This window comes from Erinaceus europaeus, chromosome 2 (genome assembly GCF_950295315.1).
Source record: "Erinaceus europaeus chromosome 2, mEriEur2.1, whole genome shotgun sequence".
NCBI lineage: Eukaryota > Metazoa > Chordata > Mammalia > Eulipotyphla > Erinaceidae > Erinaceus > Erinaceus europaeus.
Window position 1 is genome coordinate 42411445 of NC_080163.1, and position 16147 is coordinate 42427591.

At 38.6% G+C, this 16147-nt stretch overlaps 1 protein-coding gene across 4 annotated transcripts in view; it reads right to left on the bottom strand.

The window, feature by feature from the left end:
* FAM13B (family with sequence similarity 13 member B) overlaps nt 1–16147 on the bottom strand; it is an 86041-nt gene that overhangs the window by 49938 nt on the left and 19956 nt on the right. For 2 of the 4 annotated variants that reach the window (XM_060178557.1, XM_060178546.1), the window contains exons 4-8: nt 15288–15500; nt 11643–11820; nt 11187–11328; nt 5222–5317; nt 574–734 (exon numbers count right to left, since the gene is read on the bottom strand). In XM_060178557.1, coding sequence (XP_060034540.1) covers nt 574–734; nt 5222–5317; nt 11187–11328; nt 11643–11820; nt 15288–15500 — 790 coding nt within the window. The remainder of the gene's footprint in view (nt 1–573; nt 735–5221; nt 5318–11186; nt 11329–11642; nt 11821–15287; nt 15501–16147) is intronic. The other 2 variants (XM_060178564.1, XM_016185781.2) reach the window with 1 other exon arrangement.

Sequence of the window (16147 nt, forward strand, 5' to 3'; positions counted from 1 at the left end):
TAAATATTTTTAAAAAAAAGAAAAAAAAATTTTAAAGAGTTCTTGCAAACATGTATAATTCAGTATTAATGTTAACGCTAGAAATAAAAGTCAATTAGACCACTTTGTCTTTCTCTAGCAATTCTACCTCCAAAGGTTGTCAAATGTTATCCAACATAATAAAAATAAGTTCTGGAAGAATATATATGTAAGTTATATTTGGGGGCTGAGGAAACAGCATAAAGGTTATGCAAAAAAAAAGACTTGCATGCCTAAGGCTCTGAGGTCCCAGGTTCTATCTCCAGTACCATCGTAAGGCAGAGCTGAGCAGTGTTCTGGTCTTTCTCTTTTTCTCTCTATCTCTCTCATTAAAAAGTAAATAAATATTTTTTTTAAAAAGTTAAATTTTTACTAAAAGGTGTAAGTATAAAGTGAAAAATCTTTAGTAAATCCAATTCTTTGAATTTATGTTTCTTTTTTCATACACAGATCAAATCTTTCACACTGTTAGAATTTGTGAGGTTCAGAACTTGAGTAACTCTCCATCTAGAGAGATGTACTCAAAAGCTAAAGTTCTTTCAAGTGAAATACTACCTTGTTGATGCGGTAACACTATTTGGTTCCAGGATGTTTTCAGTCATTCTTAATTGTACCACCTCTGGCATGTCATTAGATTTTTCTGCACCCTCTTCTGGAAGTTCTTCTATATGCTCCAGCTTTTCATCTTCCTCTTCTTCCTCAGAAATTTCATTGACCTATATAAATAAAAACAAATTATGAATTAGAATTTACTGACACTGTTTGTTGACATTACTTCACAGACACTATTCCAAGAAAATTTTAACTAATTTTTTATTTCTCATTCTATAGACCCAATCTCTTTTATGAAACAGAACCTTACATGTAAAAATAAAAGCTACAGGGAGTCGGGCTGTAGCACAGCGGGTTAAGTGCAGGTGGCGCTAAGCTCAAGGACCGGCATCAGGATCCCGGTTCGAGCCCCCGGCTCCCCACCTGCAGGCAGGTCCCTTCACAGGCAGTGAAGCAGGTCTGCAGGTGTCTGTCTTTCTCTCCCTCTCTCTGTCTTCCCCTCCTCTCTCCATTTCTCTCTGTCCTATCCAATAACAACGACATTAATAATAACTACAATAATAAAACAACAAGGGCAACAAAAGGGAATAAATAAAATTAAAAAAAAAAGAAAAGAAAAGCTACAAACTAGACAAACCTAACATTCTGAAGCAGGGAGTCTTGGTCATCTTATGCTTTGTAAGTCTAATCATTAGAAAGACTTCTAATTGATGTCCCCAATTTCCAGGTGTATTAAACAAGTGGATCTAGTACAGAGTAAATGTGAGAGGGAATCACAGATAGGAACTGTAGGAGAAGCTCCTTTTGATCATTATGTAAAAGTTTTACTTCTTTTTCTGAGATGGTTATGTCTTCTATTACACATGGAAGGTAATAGTAGTAACACGTAAGTACATAAGTAAGTATCTAAATATATAGTTACTCTAATAAAAGGTACTAAAACATTAGAAAGAAAATTAACAAAATATCTTTGAATGAGAAATATTTTTAATTTAGCTACAAAAAGAAACTAGTCATAGTCATATCATCTTTCATAAATTAATGTTAGTCATTAACACTGAGTAGAAGTATACTTTTTCCGCTCCAGGCAAATGCACCAGATATAACTAAAATTATCACTACATATAGTAATGTTGTGTTCCTTATTGACAAACAGCATGCCTAGAATATTATTAAAGAAAAACTTCAACCAGAAGAAAAGTATTTGTACTATGATATTTTACCACACTCCCAATTAACAAGTACAAATTGCCTGATTTTAAGTATGATACAGCAATTATACAAGTTAAGCTCCAGAGGCAGAAAGATCTTTGTTTATATCATTGTTGTGCCCTTATCTCTGACAACTCAGCTATTCCAGGTCTATGTATAAAATAGAGATGCTGTAACTACCTAGTTAGATTTAGAAGGTCAAATAATATATGTATCTAACCCAGCTCACCCTGCAATAGAGGTAGCTTCCATGCTGTACTATCTTTTACCTGTTTCTCTTTTTCTTTCCTTTCATTTTTAAGACTTATTTATTTATGAAAAAGAAGAGGGGCAGAGGAGAGAGAGAACCAGAACATCACTATGGCATATGCGATGGCAGAAATCAATTCTGGGGCTCACGTGTGAGGATCCAAGGTTTAAATCCACTAAACCAATCCCCAAGCAGTGTCTTACTATATGAAAAAGTCAGCTCAGAGCAATGAAGTGCCAGTGAGGACCCCCCCCCACCACAAAGATAATAAAATAACAACAATAATCACAACAACAAATATAAGTTCTTCTGCAGTGTCCATATATAAGAAGAACTAAATTTCTGGAATTGCTATCTTATTTCTAAATATCATAGTCCTAGTTTTACATGTAGCATCATTTTTTATAAGAAATGAAAAGACTGCAACAAAGTATAGTGGTTATATAGGAAGACTTTCATACCTGAGACACAAAGGTCCCAGGTTCAATACCCAATACCACCAGAAGCCAGAGTTTAGCAGTGCTCTGGAAAAAAAATAAAAATAAAAAATCGGGAGTCAGGCTGTAGCGCAGTGAGTTAAGCGCAGGTGGCGCAAAGTGCAAGGACCAGCGAAAGGATCCCGGTTTGAGCCCTGGCTCCCCACCTGCAGAGGAGTCGCTTCACAGGCGGTGAAGCAGGTCTGCAGGTATCTTTCTCTCCCCGTCTTCCCCTCCTCTCTCCATTTCTCTGTCCTATCCAACGACTACATCAACAATAATAACTACAACAATAAAACAACAAGGGCAACAAAAGTGAATAAATATAAAAAATAAAATTAATAATAATAAAGGGGCCTTATGGTGGCACACCCAGTTAAGACCACACGCTACTATGTACAAGGTTTGAGCCCCTACTCCCCACCTACAGGTGGGCAGGCTTCACAAGCAGTGAAGCAGGTCTCCAGGTGTCTTTCTCTCTCCCTCTTTAAAAATATTTTTTAATTTATTTTTGATAAAGAAATTGAGAGGGAAGGGGGAGAGAGAGACCTGCATCACTTCTCACCATTTGTAAAGCTTCCCTCCATATAGATGGGGGCCTTGGGCTTAAACATAGTTCCTGTACACTGTAATGTGCTTAACTAGGTGTACCACCAACCGGCCCCTCCCCCTCTACTCTCAATTTATCTCTGACCTATCCACTAAAATAGAAAGGAAAAAAGGGGGGTTGGGGGGTGGCTGCCAGAAGCAGTGGATTCTTAGTGCTGGCACTGAGCCCCAGCAATAACCTTGGCAGAAAAGGGAAAGGGAAAAGAAAAGAGAATCTGCCATACAAACTACCAAAAGTAGGAGCTCTTAGCCAATGATATCATCAAAATCTCTAGTTCAGATCATGTGTAATAAGAAGAAAAAAAAAAATCACTGGCCTATGTAGTTTTAACTATGAAGAATTTTGCACAAAGGTGAAAATTAAACATTAGACTGGCTTTTACCTAGATCAAATAGAAAATTATCATTTTTCCATCTTTGTATATAACACATCAGTGAAAGGAAATATAAACACAATCTGGTAACACAAAAACACTGGCAAAAAATAATGTTTTCATTATTTCACAATGAGAATTGTGAAGGCTTGGATGTGAAGGCTTGGATATTAATGGAAGTACGTATGTTTTTTTTTCCCTCCAGGGTTATTGCTGGGGTCGGTGCCTACACTGTGAATCCACCGCTCGTGGAGGGGATTTTTCCCCCTTTTGTTGCCCTTGTTGTTGTAGCCTCGTTGTGATTATTATTGCCATCGTTGATGCCGTTGGCTAGGACAGAGAGAAATGGAGAGAGGAGGAGAAGACAGGGGGAGAGAAAGGTAGACACTCGCAGACCTGCTGAAGCGACTCCCCTGCAGGTGGAGAGCTGGGGGCTCGAACCGGGATTATGCCTGTCCTTGCGCCTTACGCCACATGCGCTTAACCACCACCCGACTCCCGGAAGTACATGTTTTTGTATTTATTTATTTACTTATTTTTAAAAAATATTTATTTATTATTTATTCCCTTTTGTTGCCCTTGTTGTTTTTTATTATTGTAGTTATGATTGATGATGTTGTTGGATAGGACAGAGAGAAATGGAGAGAGATGGGGAAGACAGAGAGGGGGAGAGAAAGACAGACACCTGCAGGCCCACTTCACCACCTGTGAAGCGACTCCCCTGCAGGCAGGGAGCCAGGGGCTCGAGCCGGGGTCCTTAGGCTGGTCCTTGCGCTTTGCCACATGTGCTTAACCCGCAGCGCTACCGCCTGACTCCCTATTTACTTATTTTGGATACAGACAAAAAGAAATTGAGAGGGAAGGGGGAAGTAGAGGGGACGAGACAAAGAGAGACACCTACAGTACTGTGATGGGGACACTGCAGATGGGGACCAGCAGCTTGAACCAGGGTTCTTGAACTCAGGTCCTTGGGCACTATAATTTGTGCATTCTACTAGGTGAGCCACGATCTATCCCCCTTTTTTAAAATGTTTAATTAAGTAGAGAATGCCTTAGTATTTAGTACATAAATTTGCTACAGAGATACTGCTACTGTAATATGATATATTTTAAAATCAGTCTGCATTTTTAGTCAATATCTCTTAGGAACTACAGAAACTTTACACTCAATTATACTGAATATCTTAAATTCAGTTCAGTAAACTTTATGTAAATTAATGACATCCTCCAGTATTTTCACCAATAATTATCCACTAAGATATGACATGAATAATAATAGGCTGTGGGGAGCCAGGCAGTGTCGCACCCAATAAAGTGCAGGTTCAAGACCCTGGTCCCCACCTGCAGGAGGAAACTTCACAAGTGGTGGAGCAGTGTTACAAGTATCTCTCTCCCTTCCCTCTTAATTTGTCTCTATCCAATAAATGAACAAAAATATTTTTAAGATAATAATAGCCTGTGTTTTCTTCTCCCTCCACCCAATTGCCAGGTCTCCCAATGTAACTTCCTGCATTAAGAATTAAATGATTCACAGTAAATATGAACTTTAAAAAAACAAATTTAAAAAATGCTATCCCACCGTTATCTTCAAAAGTCCTACATTCTCTCCTTATCAGCTTGACCTTCTGCTTATCAACACACCATATAGTTTGTTCCTAAGTAATTCTGCTTCAGCCCTGTGTATTCAGCTGTCTCAACTCCACTTATGGAAAACCCTCATCCATACTTACATCTCTTCTTTCTTTGACTGCTGTAATTCCCTTCTCTAGGGCCTCGTGAAATGCCTGCTCTCCAGACTCCAGTTTGTGGAGAACGCTGCTACCTGCCTTCTCAAATGTATAAAGAAACACAATTATCACCTAAGTCTTCAAACCACTCTTCTGGGTTCCCATTCATGTAAGGGTCCCATACAAAGAATATGTCCACAGACTCTTGTTAATTTCTCAAACATTCCCTATTCATCATCTTATCTCTCTCATACTATTAGTAATCTACTACCCTGAAAAGGTTCAATGTGAAAGATTTGCATTAGTGGGATTAAATTCCAAAAAAGAATGCTAGATAAACTTTTCCTTCAACTGTCACAATCAGAAGAAAATGTAAGCATTGCCAGGATGAGTCAGGCTTACCCACAGATAAGAAATTAGTAGCATTTAAATTAGGTTAATTTAAAATCACAACCCAAATTGCACTAAATTTGAGTAGATTTTACTTTCACTCAAATTCCTTATCAATTCAGCTACAAGTCCAACTGAAGTTGTCAAATCTATTTTGAAAGAAAATAAGCTTTCAGAAATCTGTTACTTGCAATCCACTTATAATTCCACAATAAAGATAGGTGAGAAATTCTAACAATTAGCAACACAGGCCAAAGTAATTAAATATAAAACACTGTTTCTCAGGAGTTAAAACCTCATTTACAGAACATATTCTGCACATATCCTCTATCTATAGAGTAAATATTCAGAATGCAACATTATGTTCTACTGTTACCTAACCACCATTCCATTCAATGGAAAGTGAACACAAAAATCAACTTTTCTAGTGCTTAAAAAAAAAAAAATTGTGGGTCTAGGGAGAAAGCATAATGGTTATCCAAAGACTCTCATGCCTGAGGCTGAGGTCCCAGGTTCAATTCCCAGTACCACCATTAGCCAGAGCTAAGCAGTGCCTTGCTCTTTCTCTTATTTCTCTCATTAAAATAAATTCAGTTTAAAAATAAAATTAAAATGTAGGATGTGGTGGCATACCTGGGTTGAGCAAACCTGTCATAATACACAAGGACCATGGTTCAAGCCCCGAATCCCCACCTACAGGGGGGAAGCGTCACAAGTGGTGTGGCAGTGCTGTAGGTATCTCTCCCCCTATATTCCCTTACCCTCTCAACTTCTATGTCCTGTCAAGTTTTTTTTTTTTTTCCTCCAGGGTTATTGCTGGGCTCGGTGCCTGCACCATGAATCCACCGCCCCTGGAGGCCATTTTTCCTCCTTTTTGTTGCCCTAGTTGTTGCAGCCTCCTTGCAGTTATTATTGCCATTGTTGACGTTGCTTTGTTGTTGGATAGGACAGAGAGAAATGGAGAGAGGAGGGGAAGACAGAGAGAGAGGGGAGAGAAAGATAGACACCTGCAGACCTGCTTCACCACCCGTGAAGCTACTCCCCTGCAGGTGGGGAGCCGGGGGCTCGAACCGGGATCCTTACGCCGGTCCCTGCGCTTTGCGCCACGTGCGCTTAACCCACTGCGCCACCGCCCGACTCCCTTGTCAAGTATTTTTTAAAGTTTTAAAAATCTATAAATGCAAGTCAGGAAATATAGGTATTTCAGCAAGGTAAGTGAGTTAGAGAGTTGGATATGTCACTGCATTACACCAAAATATAAACCAATTAAGGTATATTCTGCAGACTTTTTCACTGGGCTTCACTGTTCCAGGCTGACGTTCTCATATACAAAAGGAAAAAGTCCCTCCAGTGCAGTACGAGCCAGACCCATACCAGTACGAGCCAGACCCATACCTGTGCACTAACAAAGCAGGTACACTATCCAAGTATGCTATCTTGCCAGACCTATACTCTGCAAACTTTAGACTCAAGATAAATATAGGTCAAATTGGCATCATCAGTTTCTTACAACAAAATCAGCTTACAAATGTAAAAAATGGGAGGACCAGGGTGGTGGCGCACCCATTTAAGTACACTTATTACTAAGTGCAAGGATGTGGGTTTGAACCCCCACTCTCTACCTGCAGGTGGTCTGCTTTATGAGTGATGAGGCAGGTCTGCAGGTGTCTATCTTCCCATCTTCTATCTATCCTATAAAATTAAAAAAAAAGGGAAAAAATGGCCACTGGGAGCAGTAGATTCCTAGTGCTGGCACCAAGCCTCAACAATAACCCTGACAACAAAAAAAGAAAGAAAAAAAAAAGTTTCCAAGAACATTTTAATTCCTCTTTTATGCAGTAGTCGAATGATGGTTAACTGGCCAGTGCCTGAAATGATACTGAGTGATTTTTTAAAATATTTTGTTTATTGAGTAGCAACAGAGAGAAATCGAAGGTAGAGAAGTAGAGAGACAAACACCTGTAGTAAGCACTGCTTCACTGCTTAGGAAGCTGCAGGTAGGAACCAATGCCTTGAACATAGGTCCTTGCATACTGTAACATGTGCTTAACCAGGTGTGGCACAGTCCAGGCTAGTTTAGAATTATTTTAATGCTCTTCAATTTACTGATGCTGTCTTTGTGAACTAACATATAGTCTATCCTTGAGAATGTTCCACATGTAACTGAAAGGAGTGTCAGAGAAAGAACCAAGGAACACTAACCTCTCAACAAGGGGATATATAGTAAAACAGACCTAGAAACAAAAGCTATATAAATATGAGACAACTATAAAGAAAGGAAAAAGAAAAAAATGGATAGAAGATGTTAAACAAAGAACACTGAGATAAGAACAGTTTTTTTAAAAAAAGACAAGCTTTATTTTAAATTTATAATGTTACATATAAAATATATATAAATTGTACTTTTGCACAACATTTTGTACATTTTTGTACATTTTTCATAACACATTTACACACTACAGCCTTCTATGTATTTTAAATGTCATTTTATGTTACTATTTTTTTAATATTTTATTTATTCCCTTTTGTTGCCCTTGTTTTATTGTTGTAGTTATTATTGATGTCATTGTTGGATAGGAAAGAGAAATGGAGAGAGAGGAGGGGAAGACAGAGAGGGGGAGAGAAAGACAGACACCTGCAGACCTGCTCCACCACCTGTGAAGCGACTCCTCTGCAGATGGGGAGCTAGGGGCTCGAACCGAGATCCTTAATGCCAGTCCTTGTGCTTTGCGCCACCTACGCTTAAACCACTGGGCTATCGCCCAACTCCCTATTACTTTTTAATCATTCTTATATGTTTTTGCTTTTTTGTTTTTTTTGTCCAAGAATTTACTTTCTTTTTTATGGCTTTATTTCTTTATTGAGAGGGTTAAATGTTTTACAGTGCAATCACTGACATATGCATACAATTTCATTATATAATAGGCCCCCAGAGTTTTCTTCCTATCCACCTTCTCCCCCATCCCGCCCCGAGTCCTTTACTTTGCTGCAATACACTGCTGTTGCTTTTCTAATCCTTCTTATGATATACTAATAGCTTGAGATTCTTTAATTTGGTATTTATGTTTAAGAACAATTGTTTCTATAGATCTGTCACAACTGATCTGCATTTAAATACCTAAATTTTACGCATATGTTCAATATAACAAATTGAAACACATGAGCACATTAAAAAGAAGAAAAAAAAACCGTAGCCAACCTGGCTACGACCACTATGGTGGTATGGGGGTAGGTGATGGTTGTGCAGTATGGGAACTATATCCCTATAATATTGTGGTCCTGTAAATTATTACTAAATCACTAATAAGGTTAAAAAAAAGAGTAAGGGAGGGGAGAAGAAATGAGACAAAGATAATATGCTTAGAAGAACAAAACATGAAAAACTAAGAAAAGTGTAAACCCCAAACATTAACACTTATCTTTTAAAGTCCATGATATAGTATAGATAACATTTTTTTCCATTTTATTAGTAGACAGAGAGAAACTGAGAGAGAAGGGGGGAGAGAAAGATATCTGCAGACCTGCTTCACTACTTGTGAAGCAACCCCCTCGCCCCCCGCCCCACCCCACAGACAGGTGGGGAACCAGGGGCTTGAATTTGGATCCTTGCATTTCCACCACCTGGCCCCATAGATAACACTCTTTTTTCACTTTTTTTTTTTAAGAATTTATTTATTTATTCATGAGAAAGATAGGAGGAGAGAAAGAACCAGACATCACTCTGGTACATGTGCTGCTCGGGATTGAACTCAGGACCTCATGGTTGAGAATCCAATGCTTTATCCACTGTGCCACCTCCCGGACCACAACACTCTTTTTTTTTTTCTTAAGGTTTTTTTTTAAATATTTATTCTTATTCCCTTTTGTTGCCCTTGTTGTTTTAGTTATTACTGATGTCGTTGTTGTTAGATAGGACAGATACAAATGGAGAGAGATGGGGAAAACAGAGAGGGGGAGAGAAAGATAGACACCTGCAGACCTGCTTCACCACTTGTGAAGCAACTCCCCTGCAGGTGGGGAGCCGGGGGCTTGAACCTAGATCCTTAAGCCTGTCCTTGAGCTTTGCTCCACATGCGCTTAACCCACTGCACTACCTACCGCCTGACTCCCAGATAACACTTTTGCACTACGGCCTGCTGCACATTGAGATTCTACTGCCCCTAGACTTTTTTTTTTTTAATTACTTTTATTTCCAATTGAAAGACAAAGTCACAATACTGCTACACAATCCACGGTGCTGAGGTTATCCCATATGGTGTCAGAGGTTCAAATCCAAGACCTCACACTTGGAAAGGTGTTTAAAAAAATAGTAAGTGGGAATCTGAATTAAATTGACTTTATAACACATTACAATTACTTGACATCAACATTCTTATTGCATAAGAGAAAGTTTCTATACTCCCACATAGTCTCAACCATCAAGACACAGCACTAACAACAAAATATTATGATTTTTTTAGTCTGAGAAGTGGAGTTTAATGTTCAAGAGTCACAAGAGTGAAAATATATACCAGCTAAGGGAGAGCTCAGCCCATAAGAGCACCAATTTTCATGCCTAAGCCCTAGAAGGTAAAAGGTTCAATCTCCAGCACGCACCACCTTATACCAACTAAGCAGTGCTCTAGTCTTCTTTCTCTCATTTGCCTCTTTAGTTTTCTCTCACAATATTTTTGTTTGCTTGTTTATTTATGTTTCTGCAGCAGCTGGAGAAAATAGTTCAAATGGTAAATTTTCGTGCCTGAGGTTCTAAATTCGAACACTGACACTGAATGTACAGAGTGCTTTGGCTTATCTCTCCTTTTTGCCTCACGTAAAACTCGCTATCATATAAAATAAAATTTTTAAATTATCTGCAATGTAAACTATTAATTCCCATTAATGACAATGATTATATTATCATTATGACCTGTTACTTTAATCAAGAAAATCTTATATTTAAGTTTAAATTAGCTTTGTATTGTGTTCCTCGATCTTTGTTTTCTCACCCACCCTTTCCTATATTCTTCTATGCTAGGAGTTTCTTGGGGGGTGAGAGGGAAACAAAACAATACACTATTCCTACAAAATAAACAATGCAAAACAGAAAAATCCCACGAGGTCTCTACCATATACTAAGATTTCAATGCCTTTTCTGTATTTAACAAACTGAGGACAGGAAGCTATTTAGAAATGAATAATCATGGGACCAGGTGGTGGCGCACCTAGTTGAGTGCATATCTTACAGTGCTCAAAGACCCAGGTTCAAGCCCCCAGCCCCCACCTGGAGAGAGAAAGCTTTGCAAGTGGTGAAGTAGTGTAGCAGGTGTCTCTCTTTCTCTCTCCCTATTTCCCCTACCCTCTCAATTTCTGGCTGTCTCTATCCAATAAATAAAGATAATAAAAAAAAATTTTTTTGAAAAAAAGGAAATGAATAATCATGTTCCTACTCTATATGGATGTATCACCATGCTTATAAAAAATAACCAACAGAAATGCTTCCAGTTCAATACTTTGTAATTCCATATAAGTTTGTATCAAGCTTTATAGAGTATATTCTTTAAAATAAATTCTCCAAATAAAATATTTAAAATATTCTCACCTGTTCAGTAATTGAGCTCAAATCATTAGATGAGAAGTCTTCCTCTTCATTTTCAAAAAATTCATAGTAATTTTCCAGAAGTCCAGCCATTATCCTACTCACTATTTCTTGTTCTTTCAGATCTTCCACATCTGTGTAAATGCTAAGAATAAATGTCCAAATTGAATTAAGAGTGCTTAAGTCAATCATAGGTATAAAGTAAGAAGACAACCAATGAGTCACTTTATAGACCTGAGCAATTTATGTCACTGTTCCAAGTCTTGTTTTTTCCCATCTGTAAAGCCTACCCCTAATTTGTACCTTGTTCACAGAAATGCTAAAAGGATTAATCATGTTTACTATTAAAAAATAATGGTTCATTAAGCAACTTAAGATCACTGGAAGACAGTATAATCGTGATACTGTACATATTTTTTTTCTTAATTCAAACAAAAATTGGGAGGGAGAGAGACTTACTGGAAGACATCTGGACCGAAGACAGCAGCCAAAGAGTTTGCAGACCAAATCTCTTCATGATGTGATGCTACATTGGCTAAAAATCTACACAGAAACTTTAACAAACTATAATTAACAGGTGGAAGTTGTTGCAAGAGGAACCTCAACTTTCTTCCAAATTCATCTTCATTATTATCATCTATAAAACATAATGACAGGTCTTTTTAATGAAGCAGAAAAGCAAAGCTTAGATACTCTGCCAGACTCACATTACTCCACCCACACCATTTTTTTACTGTAACAATTCAAAACCTCTTCACTTCCTCTACTAGAGTGCAAATGCCTTGGGGTTTTGCATTTTGCTTATTAAGTAGAATAGTCAAAAAGACAGAGCTCAACCCCTCAATTGGTGGAGAATGTTTTCTTCACCTACTAGTCATAGGCCCCAATTCTCTAATTTATCCTTTTAAATTCTCACCAGACTGTCTTTGCATGGCTGTACCCGTATCTCCATACTAGTACTAACTATAATAAGTCAAAATGCACTCACTGAACAATGCCAGTCAGTATTTGTGAACCAAAAGAGATGCAACTTAACAGTGACAGTGGTACCTTTCCACTTGGAGGAATAGGTGACAGTAACCTTCTTCCTCTGACATTCAGAAAACGGAACTTCAACATTATCAGTATAACTAACATACACAAAAAAAATTTTTTCACTTCTCATGCTTTTTTCTCCTCTAAACTGATACTAGCTTAGTAAAGAAAAAAATAAAAATGAAAGGAAGGAAGGAAGGAAGGAAGGAAGGAAGGAAGGAAGGAAGGAAGGCAAGCAAAGAAAGCTTTTCTTCTGGGAGTCGGGCTGTAGCGCAGCAGGTTAAGCACAGGTGGCGCAAAGCACAAGGACCGGCATAAGGATCCCGGTTCGAACCCCAGCTCCCCACCTGCAGGGGAGTAGCTTCACAGGCGGTGAAGCATGTCTGCAGGTGTCTATCTTTCTCTCCTCCTCTCTGTCTTCCCCTCCTCTCTCCATTTCTCTCTGTCCTATCCAACAATGACAACAACAAGAACTACAACAATAAAATAAAATAAAAAAAAAAAAAGAAAGCTTCTCTTCTGCTTTATCTTGGGCAGGATTTGAAGGAATTGTGAGGTAAGTCAGAAAGAGGGGCAAGAAGAATACCAGCTGACCTCTCACATACGTGGAACTTAAACAAAGGGTGAATCTTAGACTGAGTTTTATTGCAGGAGAGCCAAGGACTCAAAAGTCAGGATGTGGTTGACGGTTGAGATGACATGAAGGACCCACTCACTGTCTGAAGGAGGAGGAAGACTTAATGTTGGTGACAGGAATGGTGGAAAGATACTTATCACAGGAAGATAAGAAACTACTTCTGTTAGTTTGGGCAAATACCATAATGCTTATGCAAAACATTTTCATGCCTGAGGTTCCAAGGTCCCAGGTTTAATATCTAGCATGACCATAAGCTAGAGCTTAAAGGTGCTCCAATCTCTTTCCTTCTGTATCTCTCTCTGTATCTCTCAGTAAAATAAACAAAACATCTTTTAAAAAGAAAAACTTAACAATCTTGTAAATTATTTCTCCCCTCAACAAAGTGATCTGAAGAAAAAAACTTTAAAAAGATGACCAATGATGACACTTCCTTTTGAAACTTGTTTTTTAATTCCTATCACCTAGCTTCACAGAAGAAAGCATGATTATCCAGGAGGTGGTGCAATGGATAAAGCAAGGGCTCTCAAGTTTGAGGCCCGAAGTTCAATCCTTGGCAGCACATATGTGAGAGCAATATCCTGATTCTCCCTCCCTCTCTCTAGTGTTAATATTTTCATATTAATAAATTTTAAATAAATCTGTTTTTAATTATTTTATTTATTGGGGCCAGGTGTTGATGCATCTAAGTTAAGCATACTTGTTACAATGCACAAGGACCCAGGTTTGGACACCAGTCCCCACCTGCAGGGGGAAAGTTTTGTGAGTGGTGAAGCAGACCTGCAGGTATCTCTCTGTCCCTCTCCTTCTCTATCTCCCCCTTCCCACTTGATTTCTGGCTATCTCTATCCAATAAATAAATAAAGAATTGAAAAATATATATTTTATTTATTTATTAGATAGACACAGAGAGAACTTGAGAAAGATAGAGAGGAAGAGAGATACTTGTGAAGCCTTCCCCCTGCAGGTGGGGACCTGAACCTTGGTCCTTGGACACTATAATTTGTGTTCAAGCAGGTGTGCCACCACCTGGCCCCAAAATCTTTTCTTTTTTTAAGAAAATCTATAAAAGACAGCCAAACCATACCTCTGTATCAACCTTTACACTTAAATCAGAGATACCCATTAGTTCAGGCTCATGAAGTTTTAAAATTTAAGAAAAAGGTACTCGCAAAATCTCTTCTAACTATACACTATTTATAGATATATATATAAAAAATAACACTGACAGTGTTAAGAATTAGAAAGTAATTATAAATTCTTTTTTTTTTTGCCCCCAGGGTTACTGCTGGGACTCAATGCCTGCACTATGAATCCACTGCTCTTAGATGCTATTTTTTCCCTTTTGTTGCCCTTGTTGTTATTGTTGCTGTTATTGCTGTCAGATATGACAGAGAAATCAAGAGAGGAGGGGAAGACAGAGAGGGAGAGAAAAATAGAGACACCTGTAGACCTGCTTCACCACTTGTGAAGCGACCCCCTACAGATGGGGAGCCGAGGACTCAAACCAGTATCCTTATGCTGGTCCCTGTGCTTCATGCCATATGCACTTAACCCACTGCACCACTGCCCAGCCCCTATAAATTCTTAGTATCATGAATTTCTCTAGAAGTTCTAACACAAAAAATTAAAGATCTTTTTTAAATATTTATTTATTAATGAGAGGGGTAGGAGAGAGAGAAAGAACCAGATCATCACTCTGGTATATGTGCTGCCGGGGATTGAACTCAGGACCTCATGCTTGAGAGTCCAACACTTATCCACTGTGCCATCTCCCGGACCACAATTAAAGAGATTTTATAAAGCAAAGCCAGAGAAAACATTAGCAATTCAATAAATACCTATCACATGCCAACATTATAGGCTTTCCAATATAGTATCACTCCATTATATACATATAAATACACATACCATTTGGCTTCAGGAACAGAAGCATTTCTCCGCACTTGATTTTTTTACCTTTCTTCCTAACTCTAGCTTTACTTTCTTCTCCTAATTACACTCCAGATAAACCCTACTCTTAGTTACCACTAAAAAAAAAAATCCAAGGAGAAATTAATTTTCTCTTTATTTGGTTTGGAATCTGATGTTCAATTTGGTATCTTATTTTCTTCAGTCAGGCATCCAAAAACAAACCAAGCCTAGGGTAAAAGCTATCTTTTTTTAAATAGGAAATTCATTCAAACCAGATCAGTATCCTACAGTTAGAGTAACACCACTGGTTATTGAGCATTTCACCCTACATACCATACCACCTTGCAAATTTTCTTTCTTTCCTACCTCACCATCCTATTGTTTGTTCTAGCCTCTTTCCACATCACTCCCCTCTCCTGCCCTGCCCCTCCCCCTCCTCCACCTCAGCCAGTATCTTTGGTTTACTAAGACCCATTAGAATAAACAAACAGTACTGATTGATAAGAATCAAAGTATGTTACCTTGAGAAAGCTGCATCAAGTGAATATGCAAACTGCCAGGGATAACAGGCTCAGGAAGTTCTTGAAGGAAAAACCTGAGAAGACTAATAGCTGAGGGAACATCTGCTTCCTTAACCAAATCCACCTCTTCTCCACTGTCATATCTCTGCCGAAGCCACTCCACTGTCTCAGCATTTCCGTTGACTTGAAAAAGTCCTTGTTGCTCCAGACCGCCTACATTAATTCAAGGTAAATTAAGTGATCTGTAACTCTGATTACTTGATCACAGATATCTCCAAGTTTCTCCCATCAAGAAATGTTCTTTGTCCTAAGAGATAATCTATTTTACCCCACCCCACTCAACCCCACTAAAATCATCCTAGGCTGGGCACACTTAAGTATGTAATATCAAAGGGAAAAAAATTTTTTTAAAGAATATATATGTATATAAGACACACAAACACCAAATTATTAAGAATTTCAATCGCTTATCCTCACTATAGCTTGAATTTCTATACAACAACAAAAATCCAAGGTCAAGAAGACTATCAAATTAGTGAGTCAGGCGGTGGCACACCTGTTTAGGTACTTGCACTACCATGCACAAGGACTGGGCTCAAGTCCACTGTCCCCACCTACAAGGCAAAGCTTCATGAACAGTAAAGCAGTGCTACAAATGTCTCTCTTCCACTGTCCCTCTGTATCTCCCACCCCCACCCCCAGTTTCTCTCTGTCCTATCAAATACAGAAAGAAAAAGAGGAGGGAAGGGGGAGGGGAGAAGAGAGGGGAAAGGAGAGGAGAGGGAGGGGAGGGGAGGAAAAAATGAACAGTGGGAACAGGGGATTCATGGTGTAGGGAGTGAGCCCCAATGATAACCCTG